General features: G+C 43.6%; 1 protein-coding gene across 1 annotated transcript in view; it reads left to right on the top strand.

The window, feature by feature from the left end:
* The first annotated feature begins 7,940 nt into the window (after positions 1 to 7,940).
* rnf13 (ring finger protein 13) overlaps positions 7,941 to 18,960 on the top strand; it is a 47,630-nt gene continuing 36,610 nt past the window's right edge. The window contains exons 1-3 of the mRNA XM_084461704.1: positions 7,941 to 8,075; positions 11,679 to 11,855; positions 12,161 to 12,241. Coding sequence (XP_084317830.1) covers positions 11,742 to 11,855; positions 12,161 to 12,241 — 195 coding nt within the window. The 5' untranslated portion in view covers positions 7,941 to 8,075; positions 11,679 to 11,741. The remainder of the gene's footprint in view (positions 8,076 to 11,678; positions 11,856 to 12,160; positions 12,242 to 18,960) is intronic.

Genomic DNA, 18,960 nt, shown 5'->3' with positions numbered 1-18,960 from the left:
GATCATCAACATGGACAAACTTTCTTTACCTTCTACTTGGCTCCATCTGGATACCACAAGAGGAAGTGAAAGCTCTCTTGCCACCAGAGCACACAGGTGATACTGTACTTGACTGTACAGAGATCTACTGCCAAACTCCCTGCTCTTTCCTTCTGCAGAGTGAGGTGTTTTCAACATACAAATCTCATACGACAAAGGCCTTGCTAGGAATTGCCCCCCACAGCCCCATAACCTTTGTCTTTATTAAAATTTGTTAAGATGTACCAGTTACATGTTATAATGGGAGATGACCTTGTATATGCCCTCTGGTCATCCTTTCTCTCCCAGAACTGTATCCTTATGTTGTTAATTTTTACAGTTTTTTTCCCTTGGTGAAAATAAATAAAGCCAAACCAAAACCAGGTGTATCCGGAGTGTCAAGGAAAACAAGCTGCTCGGCAAAATCATACCGCTGTCTGTGTGCGGAAGTATCGATCAGCTTGAACTGTATCCATCTGTGCAATATGTATGTTTACCCTTTGTTTGCACTGTATTTTCCATATATTCCATTATATGTAGGCTACCGCAACTAAGTTATCTGCCTCATTAAAACTACAGTTGATACAGTTGAAGTATTACGTTTTAATCTGGGATTCATTCCTTTTTTATCTACCGACTCAGTAGCCTACCCTCCAGTGACCTAGAGATGCAGGCTACAATAAATGTGAGGAGGAATAAATAATAGGCTTCAATTACTTTTTATAAATAGGCCTATTACTTGTAAACTTTTATGTAGGTTCTTAACTGTACTGAAGTACTCACTGCATCGATCAGCTTCAGATTCAATGTAATAGGCCAAATTATGTCTGGAGAGAGACTATACTCACCACTGTCTTTTATACAGAAAATGTAGGTTGGCCTTCACTTACTGAAAGGCGCAACATTGGTATCAGTTTATTTTTTAAAGCCTTCATTGGTAAGAAACCTCCCTACATCTCATCGCTTTTAGAATGGAATAATGGAAACTATGCGACTCGTTCCAGCGATTTGTTGCTTCTGGGTTCCAGGAGCATGCTCAGAACTTGGGAAGACTGCGTTTTATGTTGATGCTCCAAACTCTTGGAACGACCTACAAAACATCATCTTAAAACTGGAAGCTCTTACCTCTTTTGCTGTATTTTGCTTTTATCTCTTGCCACTGTATTTCTACCTGTAACAGTTTTAAATTGATTTAGTTCTGATATGTTTTATTGTCTCCTTTAACCGTTGACTTATGTTTGTTCTCTGTATTTTTAATGTGTGTGTGTGATCTCGGCGGCATTGGAAATAGTCTTTTCGAGAATAAGTAAAAGCTTGAATGCATTTATGAATTCACAGCTAATGTATGATAGCCTATATTAAGGTTATTCATAATGAGCTGCCCCATAAATGGTAAGCAGACCATTATCACATACCTTATAAATGATCTTATAAACCATTAGAAAATCATTTGAAACATGTTTCTAAACACATAACTACTCATTTATAAATAGCTTACTAACATTTATAAATGCTGCAATAAAGATTTGTAAATGTTGAATAGACTAGCCTACTAAACAGATGCTTTGGTAAATGGTTTATTAGTGAAGGGTATTTTAAAGCATTACCAATACATTTTTGGGGAGGAAAGCAATACTTTTATTCTCACCTCAAAAGCTCTGTTGTTGTTGTAGTGTATTTTTATACGGTATTACATCAATACATCTGTATTACTCTCATGTAGTAATCATTTTATTAAGAATAATGAATAAACTCCAATTCAGTAGGAACTTGGTTAACTTAATTAGTTTAACATCTAGATGACAACACATGTCCTGTCCTGAGTCAACATTCCTTTGCCACCTGAGGAACAATAGAGATGGCACCTCTGAAGAAGAAGTCAGGAAGCCTACAGGTGATCAAAGCAGGACCGGAAAAACCCCAAGACTGCCCCCATGTCCGGAGGGGGGGGCAGAGCTCAGTGACGCCTATTGACCAATTACAAGACTAGTTGTAAATGTACCTCCCTCGTATGCAAAATTGTTTGTTTATCGTGTGCTCATTGGCCTGAAGCCAAGGATATAAACCGGCGACCGAGTAAAGTACAGTAGTACCGCTGAAATTTGACCGAATGGCGTGCTCAATAAATTTGGTTTAAACTGCATTTTTCTCCAGAAGATTCTTTCCAAGTCAAGACAAAAAGATACGACATATTGGCGACGGGGACGAGACGGCGATTCTAGCTACGTTTGCAAGACCCTTGAAAGATAGCGACTTCAATTACCTCACGTGAACCTAACGGCCAAGGAGGACAAGAGGGAACGACCTCGCGAGTCTTGATCGAGGTAAACTGTCTTGCAAACTATTTTATGCTTTCGCCGTAAAGAACTTCCAATAAATAAGGAGAAATAGATTAAATTGTGTACGCATTGTTGTGCTGACTCGGTATGGGCATTGTCTTAGAAAGACGCATACGAGTGCGCAGAGGTTAGAGAAAGACGGGAGCTCCAGAGTGGGGTTCCGTGTCTCTAAAAGAAAACCGGTTAAATTAAATGCATAGGATTGCATATTTGTGTTAAGTGTGAGGTACCAGTAAATGTGAAGCAGGCTAAACCGGAGTCCTGTATTGTCTCGTTTTAAAGTACGTTTTAAGCCGTCTGCTTATTGTCTGGTCTTTCGTTTCTTGTAATTGTTGTATATTTGAGATAGGTTTAATGTAGATATTCTTACTTTCTGAATGATGTTGAGGGGATAGAGATCCTTTGTTCTCTCCTCCACGTGGGACTGGATATTGTAGGCCTGTATTGTGTGTGTGTGTGCCTGCATCTTTGTTCTCTCCTCCACGTGGGTGATCGATACTGTAAACCGGTATTGTGTGTGTGTGCCTGCATACAGCAGCCTTTGATCCTTTGTGTGAGGAGACGGGCTGTGAGAGGTGTGAAAGTTGAGGAGTGAAAGGAGAGCGTGCGTTGTGGGTTTTGTGCTTTAAAGTTTAAAAGTTGAGATTGTGTGTTTGTTGGTTTTATACATTGTAAGGTTTGAAAGTTGAGTTAATGTAAATAATATTGGCTGATATTTCCTGTTTAATTGTCTTTTGTGGGTGAAGCAACTCCCTGAGTTGTAAATTCCTAGCCCTCATCAAACAGCTGTGAAGAGAGGGGGGTCGGTGAAACGCGTTCACTGGCCAGGGGGGTTGTGCTGTGGTTTGTAGGTGTGAAGTCACCCCATTGTGTTTCTCTCTCTATCTATCTGTCTCTCTCTCTTTCTTTCTCTCTTATTTCTCTCTCTTTCCTGTCTTTAGAAATTAGGGACAGATAATTCATCCAGTGGGTCGTGCGGTGTATGGGACGACGGGATTAGATAAGAATAGTCAATTATAACTTTAGCCAGATTTTAGGGATATTTAGAAATCTTTCATCCTTCTCACCTCTGTTGTCCTATGCCTCCATCTAGTGGCGTTTAGATTGCAGTTCACGTTGGTATATTGTATTGATTCAAGTGTATTAGGTGGTTCAATGCTGCCATCGTGTGGCCTTTGTTAGATATGACCGCTTTCTATATTTGGTTTGATTATTCGTGTGTTTTATGACAGTTTGACTTTAGAATAATGGATTGTTAATAGCAAATTTATTTTTAATTATCATTGCTTGGGGATTAATTGGGTTTTCCCCTTTGAGTCAATCTGTTTACAGTAATATCCGGAAAAGCTTTTGTCCATACCAGCCATCCATCCATCCATCCATCCATCCATCACCTGCTTGAAAAGTAAGCCTGAATTGCTGATTAATGCTCATTAATTGAACTAGACTGATCACCTGATTTAATTGTTTTGAGTGGTTGACCTGCATTTAGGGCTTGGTGTTTTATGATAAGGTGATTGATTGGTTTGGTTACTTGATTTGATAATAAGGATACATGGTTAGTTCATTAATTGATTACTTCTTTAATATTTTATTGATTACTTGATTAATTATTTATAGTTATTCAACTTTTTATTATTATATTGTTAAATGGATGTAGATGGTTTGGTGATGAGCTTTGGTTTTTGAGCGATTGGTGGTCTGTTGGATATCTGGTTTAAAGGTGTCTTGGTTTTTGATAGAATAAACATCAGTTTAAGGGTTTGCTTTAGTAGAGCGATATAGACGTACATACATATATTACGCTTTGCATATTGTGTGTATGGAGTGAAAGGACTGAGTGAACGGACAGTAGGACTCAACTTGCTGACAGGCAAAGTGGTGTGGACATTTCGATGTCTACGTCAAAACCTTTTTTATTTTAATTTATTATTTTCTGGCATACAGCGATTAATGAGGGGATTGTCCTCTGGTGCACAATACCCTCAGCTTGCGTCAAACCGGGCTTTGTGGTTTTTAATTTGCAAAAATTAAAAGTGCTTAAATGGGACCGATCGCTCCCTGTGCTGAAGACTAGGGTTGAGATTGAGCAGGAGTATATCTGGTTAGGCAGTTTAGTCAGAGCAAGAAGTGTCCTATGTCTGTGAGTGATTGAGTGTTCATTTCTTTATTAATTACATAATTGATAAAGCTTCATTTTATTGTGTTAGATTCTTAATAGGTTTATTGATAGTTTGAATTGTTAACAGTTTATCAAGTTATGAGGATCTTAAATAGTCTTGACGCTGTTCAGTAAAGTGGGACGGATACAGAACACAGCATTGGGAGCAGTAATTATAGCTCCAACCGAAATAGAGGAAGTCAACAGCACAACGGACAAGCTGTTGAGTGAGTGATGCTCTGTTCTCCCACATGAATTAAGTTTTGACTTCGCATTCTTATGACATCAAGAGGGAATCTAATATGGTTTATACACAGTTACTTGTGCTAAATTCTGAGGGAAGATATGTGATCAGAGATGATAATAATGATATTATGCAGAAGGGAAATGCCAGGACGACCGTTGTAACTCATCTTGATGTGAAGCGCAAAACCAAGAAATTAGATAAGCATCCGACACCAGCTGAAAAGAAGAAGAAGAAGAAGAAAAGCAAAAAGGGCAGACATAAAAGTGACAGTGACTCTTCTGTAGATGAAGGAGTGGATATTGGAGGATATGATGAAAGTACTAGAAAGATTATGACAGGTGCTGTATAGAAAGGAAGTGTTGTTAATGAAACAGACTAGTAGTAGTAGTGAAGAAGTGAATGAGGAGTCTGACTCGAAGGAAGATGATACAACATGGACCAAGGATGTACCAGAGGAAGAAGAATTGAAGGAAATTAGGAAGTAGTTGAAGGTGATTAGGAAGTAGTTGAAGGAAATTGCAAAGTAGTTGAAGGAACAGGATGCTGAGCTGAAGAGGAAACTCACTCAAAGTCAGCTTTTGAATGGAAAATGGATAGAAGAGGAGTAGAAACAAGCTGTTGTTTTGCAGAACAACAACGACGACAATAACCAATGATGTAATCTTCATTCCCGTTCCCTGTTTTCCAACAGCCTCAGACAGGGGGAGATTATTAATTCTGAAGAATTCAAAAAAAAAAAAAAAAAAAAGGGGGGGTGAAGAGGAAGTTAAACATGTCATTGGCTAGATGTCATCAGCAATTTATAATACAATAAGTATTTCTTAAGTTTTTAGAATCAATTTTTTAGGAGAATGATAGCGGTGATAACCGACGTTGTCACCTCTGAGCCTGAGTTCATTACTGAAGTTGAAGTGATGAGGAATATTCTTATTACATCTGTGACATTTTGGAGAAACAAGTCTCCAGAAGATTATTATAGAAGCAAACTAGTTGAATATGGACTCCAGAGTATGAACCATCTTTTTGTTCAGGAAAACAAAAACAAAAAGTCATGTGTGTTGAATGGTTATCAATGATTTGATGCTAAGTTAATTTCATAATAGTAGGAGTATTCAGTTATGGTTTCATATAACATCAGTTTAGATAATTGGTTTACAAAGCTGTTTAGTCAATTCAAAAAGGTTATGTTTCTCACTTTGATTTAGGAGTTTGTGTTTCAATAGTCAATAAATGGCCATAAGCTGTTCGTTTATGCATTCTATTGAGGAGTTGGCTTTAGGCCTCCCCCTCTGTCATTAACCTCGGTTTGTGTTGAGTGTTGTTTTACAGGTACCGCGGACCCTGGGGGCCAGGCCCTAGCAATGCCTGGATCGTGCCTTCCTGGGGACTGCCTGAAACCTGTTGTTTGTCTGTTAACCTTTTGTTTGTCTTTTCTATCTTTTTCTGATATGTGTTGGAACATGAGGTTTCTTGATGTTTAGCATTATATGTCATTTCTGTTTAGGGTTTCTTGTTCAATCAAGCTTGAGGATGTCGTCTACATTTCACCTGTGTTTTTGATTCAGGTGTGTGTACACGTCTCCTTGGTTAGATTGTTCTGTTTTGTAGTAATTTAGGTTTAGCCTATGTCTATAGGATGTTCTGTTTTTTGTGTAGTTCTGTGTTGATGTTTTCAGACTATCCTGGAGTGCATTTAGTGGGCTACCAAGGCGTGGTTGCCCCTCACCAGCATGAAGCTATGAACTGTGTGGAGTCACGGATGACTTGAGGGTCATTCTTGGACATTCCTGGAGTGTTCTCCCTGTTTCGGACGGGGTGAGCTTACCATCTTGCTGCGGACATTGTTCTCTGGGTGTCAGAGAGGATTGCGACACCTGGGGGTTTGATGTCTGAAGATGGCTCCAGCGTGAGACGTGGAGATGAGACAGCGCTGAGGGCTGTTCTCCTTCGGAGGGGCTAAGTGCTAGTAACCTCTGGCCCCCGATTTGCTTTGTTGTTGTGTGATGATTTGGTTATTTGTATGTGTTTTGGGGAATTGTTTGTTATGTTTAATGTTGTTTTGTGTCGAGGCGTTAGGACGCCTCGAAGGGGGGATATGTAGTGTATTTTTATACGGTATTACATCAATACATCTGTATTACTCTCATGTAGTAATCATTTTATTAAGAATAATGAATAAACTCCAATTCAGTAGGAACTTGGTTAACTTAATTAGTTTAACATCTAGATGACAACACATGTCCTGTCCTGAGTCAACATTCCTTTGCCACCTGAGGAACAATAGAGATGGCACCTCTGAAGAAGAAGTCAGGAAGCCTACAGGTGATCAAAGCAGGACCGGAAAAACCCCAAGACTGCCCCCATGTCCGGAGGGGGGGGCAGAGCTCAGTGACGCCTATTGACCAATTACAAGACTAGTTGTAAATGTACCTCCCTCGTATGCAAAATTGTTTGTTTATCGTGTGCTCATTGGCCTGAAGCCAAGGATATAAACCGGCGACCGAGTAAAGTACAGTAGTACCGCTGAAATTTGACCGAATGGCGTGCTCAATAAATTTGGTTTAAACTGCATTTTTCTCCAGAAGATTCTTTCCAAGTCAAGACAAAAAGATACGACATTGTAGTTGTTGTTTTTGATGATTAGTCTACATCGCAATCTTGACTATTGCACCTTTAAACTAGGCGTTGATTGATGTGCCCACTGTGATTATTGTGGAAAAAGTCATGAAATGAGGAGTCATGAAATTAAAAAGACAGATGTGAAAAATATAGTCATTATTATGTAAAAAAAATATACATAAATGTAGGCTACTTTTTATGAAAATACACGGAAATACAATCACATTTTCAAAATAAAGACGTGTTAATAATTGATACATCTTTTCAAAATGACATGTTGTATTTACCTATATATTTATTTAATTATTCATTCCTTCAATTATTTAATTGTTTATTTGATGGTTTTGAGTAATTCGGTCCATAATCACTCGGTTCATCCTCCCAGCCATGAATTTATTTTTCGTAAATGCATCACGTGGATGTGTTTACCTCAGGATACACTTCGGAAAGAGCCTGATTGAACTCTCCAACCTCCAATCAGGAGCAGCGACTTTGACAGAGGCGGGTGCAGATGGAGGAAGTTTGCCCAATGCCCTCACATGAAGGAGCTAGCGAAGGGATAACTGTTGACATTCTGTCGCACTGACCATGAAAACTGCATTTGTTGCTAATATACACATATATAGTCAATGATTGTATTTTCCATATTTTTGCCGTTTGGGTCAACCTCTGAAAATCTCGGATTTAAAAGGTAAGTGTCCACAATCAGTGTTACATTCATACGCTAGCATATCTAGATAGCGATTAGCCATTAGCCTAGCACCCCGGTCGTAGCTAGGCTAGTTAGTAGTTTTGGCTGTTAGACTTGTGCTTTACACTCGAGCTCGACTGTAACTTACGCCTCGAGCACTTATTCTGTATCGATGTCACGATGCCATCGAGTTGAACCAGCAAGAGTCTCGCTAAATATTGCATGATCGGCAGCTGTTTTGGCAATTCAGCACATTGAAAATGGCCATGTTTTTTTGAAGTGACCTATAACCTTATCCACGAGTCTAAATCAAACATTTGCAAAATTGTAGTTGTGTGCCGATGTTAGTAGCGTTTTACCGTAACAAGGCATTGATGACTCTAATGGCACCTGTCGAAGGAGTATCCAGACAGCTGTATTTAGACATCAGCTATTCCACATGACACATTTCACACGCAGAGCAATCAGGACTCAGGAGCTGTCCCCTTTATCTTACATGACTCAACTTCAAATTGCTACGAATTGCAGAGAATGCAAAGGATGTTTCACAATAAACGTCCCCGTCCATGACTCCATTGTGAAAAATCATGTGGCTCAATATTTGTATTGAGCAGGAAACTACAGGGCCCCACATTGCTGCAGATGACAGGATGTCGCATACGTGCAGGTGTACGATCATGAAAAGCCGCAGTCATTCTCCCGAGTCCCAACTCCTAAATACAAATGAGCAGTACGTTATTATGCATAAAGTAGGCTAAGCCTATGACAAGTCTCCCTGCTGGAGGATGCCTCAGACAGGCATGGCATTAGAGATGGAGCCTGATGGAAGACACATTTGTATAACTACTTCAGAGTGCAGATGCAAAGCTCTGTTGGGTGGTGGTGGTCAGCTCAGAGATCTGACAAGCCCACTTCCTCTTTTATCTTACAAGGCCTATAGCACTATTGAGCAGCTGTGTTGCTAGGACCACAGAATGGAACACTCGATAGGTATAATACAGATCGTTTAAGGTTTATTTCTATGGAATAATTCTAAATAATAGCATGCCATGGGTACCTAGATGGCAACAGGTTTCTAGAAAATAAGTAGGCTAGCTATGACCATGACCCAGTTCTATTCTGGCTCCTAGCCCCTAGCCTTCCCTCACGTCCAAGCCCCATAACGTTTGGTAAACTGACATCAGTGCATGTTTCAGTCAAATGTTTATGGCTGAGAATTTACTTTGAGAGCTGATTCACAGACGAGCATGGAAAACAAGCACACAGTAAACATGTTGTCCCCCACCCATGATGCAATGATGGAGTGGAGAATGAAGTGTCCCTGAGTAGAATAGACTACACTTTTACTGAAACACAGAGCAGTGTTCATTGTTCAAACTCAAAGCAAAATGTGTTTGCAATGAGAAAAATAACTTGTACTAACAACTTGAACAAGTACCACTAGAGGTGAGCTCTGACCATCTCGTATGGAACATAAGACAGACAGTCAGACATGCCACCACAGGCACACACACAAATAGCCACCCGACAGCAATGAAGCATGTGTTCTGTTTGTGCATCGTGTAGCCTACATTGCTATGATGTAGGAGGAACACACACACACACACACACACACACACACACACACACACACACACACACACACACACACACACACACACACACACAAACACACACACAGCTACAGTACTTCTAGACCTGACCAACCTGTTGATGAAGAAAACCTTAACTACAGTAGACCCAACTCATCTATTCAGTGAAATACAAGGATGTTAACTGCAATAATTGTACCCACAATGCACCTAACCTCTACACTAACCATTGAGAATCCTGACATTTCAAACAAGGATTAAACAAGCTAGGCAGCAGCGCCTGGGCTACATGTCTAACACAATGGATTTGGAAAGTAGAAGTGTCCCTGTGTAGAATGGAGTGTAACTGTACTGAGAGTAACAAAGTAGGAATTTTGTTTTTTGTATACAAAGCAATAATGTATTGTAAATGGGAAAAAATAACAGTGGCTAGCACTCCTATTGGTGGGCTTTGGTACATCTTATAGAGGTGGTGAATGTAGGGACGAACCGCGTCGGTTGATGTGTCGGTGTGTCGTCGGTTGGTCTTGTCATCTTCCACTCAAGGTGGTCAGAGCTTGCCTGTAGTAGTATTTGTTAGAAGTTGTTGTTCCCATTACCAAATGCCAATACATTTTGATTTGGCCACTCAAACTATGCTACCTGTATGTGTTTCAGTAAAAGTATAGTCTGTTCTACTAAGGGACACTTCTACTTTTCAGTTCCACAGAGAATTGAAAAGTAATCCTTATTTTACATGTTAAGATCTTCATAGGTTAGTGCATATTCATTTAATTCAAAACCAAATTCCACATTGCCACAAAGGAACATCATGGCTGGGAGACAACATGACTGTGTGGAGTGTTGTCTTGTTGCATCTCTTGTGTCCTGCTCATCATTGTTGGCATGACTCGCCTATATGGTGTAACATTTTGTCATTCATTACATAATGACCACAAAACCTTTTCCTTCTTTATTGTCATTAGTACTGTCGTTAGCCCAGTCTTTAGGTCCATTAGGGTTCCTAAATAGCAAGACTGTAGTGTTTCCACACCACACTTCACACACACTACAATATAGCAAAGGCTACGTCCCTGTGTCTCCTCATGATGTTCCTTGGTTTGAACAATAGCATTTTTCTTTGTCCATGTATTCAAGACACCCAAATTAGGCCTAGTTCATAAGTGATAAATATTGCCTGAAGGGAAAATATGTCTTTGAAATGAGGCTTTTTTTGCCTGTATGGCCTAGTAGGCCCAGCCCTAGTCAGGAGGATGTCTGAAAGCCTGTGTGTGCTAATGCTTTCCTTACCTCATGACACGGCCAATACAAAACACGCCTAGCAATTAGTCCACATACAGTAGGCTGATTAGGGCCCAGAGTTTTTAACAAGTTTCTTTATTAGGATAAAATCCCATTCAGATGAAGCGGCTCGTTTTTCTGCTCAAGTTACGTAGTGGGAACAACTCTGGGCGAGGCCGGCCTCTCTTGACCGTACTGTCCCTGGCTCCTGACCGCTCCGCTCTGCCGCGGCCGGCCAGTGAGGCAGAGAGACGTGTGAGGGAAGGTGTTGGGGGGGGGGGGGGGGCAGCGGAGTACGAAGAGACCTCATGATGGAGGCTGCTCTGGGTAGCTGCGGACTAATGAAGATGACTGATCAGAGGCCAGACCTCATCTCCCCGTCTCTCTCCTCTCAGACTGCAATTAGAGCTGCCATCTGCCTCAGATTGGTACCACATTCACCGCTGTGTCGATTTGATTGAGGGAACGGTGGTGAGGAGGGAATCTGTTACCTCTTTGTCTCTCTCTCTCTCTTTCTCCCCTCTCTTTCTCTCTTCCCTACTCCCCCTCTCTACTCCATCTCTCTCTGATGTTGGATGATATTATTGCTATAATTTTTTCATCTTAAGCACCGGGAGTGTCAGTAATAATAGGAAAGCATGTTGGAGATGATTTTTGGCTCACCTTACTCATCTGCTAATATAGGACAAGGCTAGGCCTATGCTGATGTGTGTGTGTGTGTTTCTCCTAGGTGTGAGTGACCTCGGGGCACTGTGGTGGTCTCTGTAGTGGGCTGGCCCAGCGGTATGCAAACATGCTGCTGTCCCTGGGGATGCTGATGCTGTCCGCCACGCAGATCTACACCATCTTCACCGTGCAGCTCTTCGCCTTCCTCAACCTGCTGCCCGTGGAGGCCGACATCTCCGCCGTGAGTAGCACATGCACACACAGGCAGGCAGGCAGGCAGGCAGGCAGGCAGACAGACAGGCAGGCAGGCAGGCGCAGACAGACAGACAGGCAGGCAGACAGGCAGGCAGGCAGACAGAGACAGACACACACGTACGTACATACAGACTGACCCCCTCCAACTTGCGGTAAGTAGCCCAGTGGTTAGAGCATCCGACCAGTGGCTGAAATGTAGCTCCTTCCTACCCATGATCCAACTTAGACTGTGTCTGCAGCTTACTCATCCATAGTTCCTGTGAAGTGATGACCATCTTGTTTCTGTTCCAGTACTCATTCGACAATAAAACTGGGAACTTTGATGACCTGCCTGCACGGTTTGGATACCGCCTGCCCAGCGAGGGACTGAAGGTTGGTACAGACATTAGGGGTCAAAGTTCATCTATACTGACAAGCCTCTGCAGATCATTACAAAGCGTCTTTATGCCGACTGCTTCTAATAACAATAACATTGCCCTAGACATTGCCCCAGGTTAAAGAGCAACTCTTCTCAGAACATGAGAGATGCATGCATGTAATTTAACACAGCTTTAGTGGGCTCTGGAGGAACTGCTATCATCCTGAACGATTGTTTTGTTGTGATTTCAGGTTCAGGTTTTTTTAAGCATATAAAGAACATCTAGACAAAGAACAGTCTAGGGAAACAGAAAAAGAGAAAATTAGACATTCATACATTTTAAAAAGTGTCTGGCCGCATTTTTAGCATATACTGTAGCCATGGTCTTTTCCAAGTTTGCTATAAAACATAAAGCCGTATTCTTCCTCATGTGGAGTGCCGTGTACAGCCGTGCCAATAACCACGATAAAGCAAGACCTCACTGCACTGTTGTTAAATATGGCTTGAAAAAATATTGGTTTGTAGCATTCAATTTCGCTAAATTGCGTTGCTTTCAACTATCCGCAATCCAAGATAGTTCTACTAAGCGGAGTGATTCACCCGTTGGTATATTGATTTACCTGTTGGTATATTGATTTACCCGTTGGTATATTGTGGTTATTGGCACGGCTCCGAATGCCTCTTGGCCAATCATAATGCGCGGTTGGAACAAGCTGTTGTATAATTATCCATATATCCCCTATATACAATTGGGTCCATAAATATTTTGACATTGACACAGTTTTCATCATTTTGGCTCTGTACACCACTACAATGGATTTGAAATGAAGCAATCAAGGTGTGCTTTAAGTGCAGACTTTCAGCTTTAATTTGAGGGTATTTCGATCCAAATCAGGTGAACGGTGTAGGAATTACACAAACTATTTTATACCCCCCCCTTTTTTTTTAAGGGACCAATTGTAATTGGACAATTAATTGTAAGTGACAAAAGGTGTGTTATTCCCTCGTTATTTAATTCACAAGCAGCAGATAAAAGGTCTCGAGTTCATTTCAAGTGTGGTACTTGCATTTGGAATCTGTTGCTGTCAACTCTCAATATGAAATCCGAAGAGCTGTCACTATCAGTGAAGCAGGCCGTCATTAGGCTGAAAAATCAAAACAAACCCTACAGAGAGAGCAGAAACATTAGTTGTGGCCAAATCAACTGTTGATACAACTGGTACATTCTTAAAAAAGAAATAACACACTGGTGAGCTCAGCAACACCAACAGACCCGGAAGACGACAGAAAACAACTGTGGTTGTTGAATTATAACCCTGGTGAAGAAAGACCCTTTCACAACAGTTGGCCAGATCAAGAACAGTGCACAGGTGGTAGATGTATCTGTGTCAAAGTCAACAGTCAAGAGAAGACTTGATACAGAGGATTCACCACAAGATGTACTGTAAACCATTGGTGAGCCTCAAAAATAGGAAGACGGGATTAGTGTTTGGTAAATGGTAAATGGACTGCACTTTTATAGTGCTTTTATCCAAAGCGCTTTACAATTTCACTTGCTTGAAGACAAAACTGAAGGCAAACTCCCCAAAGAACAAGCAGGAAGTGAAGACAGTTGCAGTTGCGGAGGCCTGGCAGAGCATCACCAGGGATGAAACCCGGCATCTGGTGATGTCTATGGGTTCCAGACTTCAGGATGTCATTGACTGCGGGATTTGCAACCAAATATTAAAAATGACAATTTGATTTATGATTATGCTAGTTTGTCCAATTACTTTTGGTCCCTTAAAAACGGGGGTGCCACATATAACATTTAATGTAATTCCCACACCATTCACTTGATTTGGATGTAATTTGTCTCAAATTAAAGCTGAAAGTGCACTTTAAGCACATATTGAATGTTTCATTTCAAATCCATTGTGGTGTACAGAGTCAAAATGATGGAAATTGTGTCAATGTTCAGATATGTATGGGCCTAATTGTACATTGCAGAGTGTCCATACTGTCCTTACACTCTCAAACGTTTTGTTGTCGAGCTCTTCCTTGATCATGTGGTTCAGTCAGCCGTTCGCCTGGCGCGAGGTTCAGTAGTCGCCATCACAGTGGAGTTCTCTGTACTCTCTATCTGACCACGGCTCTCTGATGAGCTCACATGTTGTTGAGGTGCCCACTCACTGTTGACCCCCCACTCAGCTGGCTCTGGGGATGAGTCACATCTGTGCCTCTAAGCCCACCATTGTGTGCGCACACACACACACACGCGCACACACACACACACACACACGCACACCAATGGAGAGCCCTGCAGGCTTGTGGCGCTAAAAGTAGCTTTAATTAATGTTTGTGGGATGGGGTTAGTTTGGTTTTTAACTTCAGCACTTCTTTGCTTTCGTGAAGTGCAGTGGCAGAGTGGAAGCTAACCTGTACATATGGTGCATCACAGCCACTTTCCAAATTAGAGGTGGATGAGAAAATGTTGAGATGTTGGCTTTACAATCCAGTGTTAGATCCCGAGCCACTAATGATCTGAAGATTACTGCTGCATGAGAACAGTTGTCGTGTTGAGGAAACCACTCTCATACAGCTGAATGGAATCATCTGAACTTTGATTTCAATGAGGGCCAACTTGGCAGGTTTCACTTCAGCTTTTTTTTCACATGAGCTTTTTTTTCCACATGAGCTGTTTTGTTTGTTTGCAGCCTGTGCTTTTGGGGAAATGAGACTTATGTAGAATGTCCATCTCAGTGATCACTCTTTCGATACCTGTCCATTATGTCAACTAACGGCAAAGGATGTTGCGCAATCAACGTTTTTCTGAGACAAAAAGGATGCAGTCGTAATCTCCAACTGTTGCTGTGACAAAGTGCTCTCCACAGGTGTGCGTGTGTTGTATAGCAGTAGTGATGTAACTATAGCATTAGCAACCCTGGGGTTCCAGACAACAAAGTAACACAGACTAGATTGCAAATTTAGAATAGATACAAAATGTACACAAACCCAACTGTACAAAAGATAAAGAAGTGTAAAAGTTGGTAGGTTCTGTATCATGCCTAGATTGTGCAATGGTTAATGTGTGCATGAGTTTATAAATGTAAATGTACATGTCCTGTCCAGGGAGGCTTGGCACCCTCCGAGCTGACTCTTGTCCATAGTGTCCAGCCAATCAGAGGAAGCATTGAACAGTCCGATAGCAGATGGTAGAAAAGACCTCCTGAAGCGCTCTGTCGAGTGCGTACAGGGCAGCCTAAATTGGACAGTGCTAACTATTGAGTTAAACCTCAGAGCTCTGGCAAAGAGCAGGGGTCATGTCTGTAGCCGTGTGTGTGTGTGTGTGTGTGTGTGTGTGTGTGTGTGTGTGTCTCTCTCTCTCTCTCTCTCTCTCTCTCCCCTCCCTTCCTCCTCTTCTTATTTGGGCCTAGCCGAGGAGCTCCCCCCCCCCCTGAACCCTTAAGGAAGCACATTGGGAGGCAGACCTCTCCCTGGGGCTCTTCTTGGTCTAATGACCAGTTAGGCCTACAGCATTATAATCCTCGTCCATACAGGCCGGTCCCTGCCCTTTAACCACCGTCCAGACCCCCTACCCTTTAACCACCGTCCAGGCCCCCTACCCTTTAACCACCGTCCAGGCCCCCTACCCTTTAACCACCGTCCAGGCCCCCTACCCTTTAACCACCGTCCAGACCCCCTACCCTTTAACCACCGTCCAGACCCCCTACCCTTTAACCACCGTCCAGACCCCCTACCCTTTAACCACCGTCCAGACCCCCTACCCTTTAACCACCGTCCAGACCCCCTACCCTTTAACCACCGTCCAGACCCCCTACCCTTTAACCACCGTCCAGACCCCCTACCCTTTAACCACTGTCCAGACCCCCTGCCCTTTAACCACTGTCCAGACCCCCTACCCTTTAACCACTGTCCAGACCCCCTACCCTTTAACCACCGTCCAGACCCCCTACCCTTTAACCACCGTCCAGACCCCCTACCCTTTAACCACCGTCCAGACCCCCTGCCCCTTAACCACCGTCCAGACCCCCTGCCCCTTAACCACCGTCCAGACCCCCTACCCTTTAACCACCGTCCTGACCCTCTACCCTTTAACCACCGTCCAGGCCCCCTACCCTTAAACCACCGTCCAGACCCCCTACCCTTTAACCACCGTCCAGACCCCCTACCCTTTAACCACCGTCCAGACCCCCTGCCCCTTAACCACCGTCCAGACCCCCTGCCCTTTAACCACCGTCCAGACCCCCTACCCTTTAACCACTGTCCAGACCCCCTACCCTTTAACCACTGTCCAGACCCCCTACCCTTTAACCACTGTCCAGACCCCCTACCCTTTAACCACCGTCCAGACCCCCTACCCTTTAACCACCGTCCAGACCCCCTACCCTTTAACCACTGTCCAGACCCCCTGCCCCTTAACCACCGTCCAGACCCTCTACCCTTTAACCACCGTCCAGACCCCCTACCCTTTAACCACCGTCCAGACCCTCTACCCTTTAACCACCGTCCAGACCCCCTGTCCCTTAACCACCGTCCAGACCCCCTGTCCCTTAACCACCGTCCAGACCCCCTACCCTTTAACCACCGTCCAGACCCCCTGTCCCTTAACCACCGTCCAGACCCCCTACCCTTTAACCACTGTCCAGACCCCCTACCCTTTAACCACCGTCCAGACCCCCTACCCTTTAACCACTGTCCAGACCCCCTACCCTTTAACCACCGTCCAGACCCCCTACCCTTTAACCACTGTCCAGACCCCCTACCCTTTAACCACTGTCCAGACCCCCTACCCTTTAACCACTGTCCAGACCCCCTACCCTTTAACCACTGTCCAGACCCCCTACCCTTTAACCACTGTCCAGACCCCCTACCCTTTAACCACTGTCCAGACCCCCTGTCCCTTAACCACCGTCCAGACCCCCTACCCCTTAACCACTGTCCAGACCCCCTACCCTTTAACCACCGTCCAGACCCCCTGCCCTTTAACCACCGTCCAGACCCCCTGCCCCTTAACCACCGTCCAGAACCAAAAAACTGCATTGCAGAACCAGTCCAAAGCAGTAGGTGTAATCTCGTTACCGGCTGTTCTCGCCGGCGTTCTAGCGACCGTTTCAACGTAGAAATCTCCCGACCCACGGAAGGCGGAAATCTCCGGGTGTCCAAGGATGAGAGGTAAAAACCAGGATTGAGGAGGAATGAAGAGGAGAGAATTTGAGATGCTTGAAAAGTGAATGGAAAGTGGCGTCTACGTACGGGGTGGTTAACCTATTACTAATTCGCTTTAAATAGACAAACTCCAGCAGAGGAAACACCCAGTAGAGCTTGCAGCCGTCTCTGGAATCACAAGATGCTTCAGGCTCGTTTGTCTCCTATCATCTGCCCATGGCCGCTGGCATGGCTGCTCCTCCAACACAGCCCCTCCCACCTCGCTGGTCTCACACAGGACCTGTTGTAACCCTAACCTGTCATCAGGATCTGAGAGCAAGATCAGGACAACCCCCCCCTTCCCTTAACACTAGAGCACTATCAAAAGAGACATTTAAATGCAAAATCTGCCTAGAGCTGCAAAACATGTTTGAGCCGTAGAATGAGGGCAATGTTTCCCCTTAGATTGGTTTTCAGGCTTGGTGGTACGCACCCGGGGGGGGACACATTAAGGCAGGGGGGTCCAGAGTTTTGTCAATGCTAGGGAGCCGCTGGAAGGGGGTTAAAGAGCTGCAGGTTGCAGACCCCTGGGTTAGGGTGTCTTGTCTCTGACTCAAAAGAGCTGGTCCTCTCCTTTATTTCTAAAGAAATTGATCTACAGTAAAATCTAAATGTCATGGGATCACATCAAACTTTACCTTGTTTATTCAAAGGGATTTGAAAAACGCAGATTTCCTGATTTCTCTGCCAGCTTCATCCTGTAGCATGCAGGGAGGAGCGCATCTTGACAGGAAACGGTGCCAAGCACAGCACAGGATCGTTCTAATCTGTAGTAATTGCTCTCCAAAACTTGGCACGTGAGGGCACGAATTGAAGCTTATGCTCTTCTCACATGGGAACAGGAAACGGTGCCAAGCATTGTACCACTGCCAACCTGTCTTACTGCTCTTAAGCGGCTGCACCTCCTTCCACCACACTACGGCTAAAGCCAGTTTCCCATTCTTCTCGTGGTCTAATATTCCCCTGCTGACTCACTTCCTTTCTTATTTGATGACTCATCCGTAAATTTGATATGGAGGGGGGGGGGGGGGGGTCATTGCCCATGGATCAGCCAAGCAAGACAAAAGCTGCAAATCTACCAGAAGAAGGCCTGAGTACAGCCCTGTGAGAAATGCCCTCTCCTGAAGTAATCACTTATCTAAATCGGATGAGGCTGGTAGTGCTGGAGGCTCATTGCTTACTGCATGTAGAGCCAGTGCTTTCTGCCATCCAACTGAGTTAATGTCAGGTCAGGACTTGTTCCTGAGGAAGGGGGATTAATTAAACAGCTTAAAGTAGACCCAGGCCCCAAGCATGTTTGTTTAGGCTAATACCGGGGAGGTTCCCTGGGCGTCATTCTAAATATTTGTGAGTGTTGTTGGCTACCAAGCAGCACAAACAGTGGCCTGTTTTTAACAGGGACAGGAAGTTCAGTGTCACGTCCTGTCACATGCTCGGGGCGGCGTTACGGACGGAGAGGCCCGGGAAGCCACAGGCAGCTGGTTTCTGCCCGTGGCTTTGCCATTGGCTGTGTCTTTTCCGTGCA

Source organism: Borostomias antarcticus, assembly GCF_949987555.1.
Source record: "Borostomias antarcticus genome assembly, chromosome: 3".
NCBI lineage: Eukaryota > Metazoa > Chordata > Actinopteri > Stomiiformes > Stomiidae > Borostomias > Borostomias antarcticus.
The sequence above is the reverse complement of the archived record's forward strand: the minus strand, read 5'-3'. Positions and strand labels throughout refer to the sequence as shown.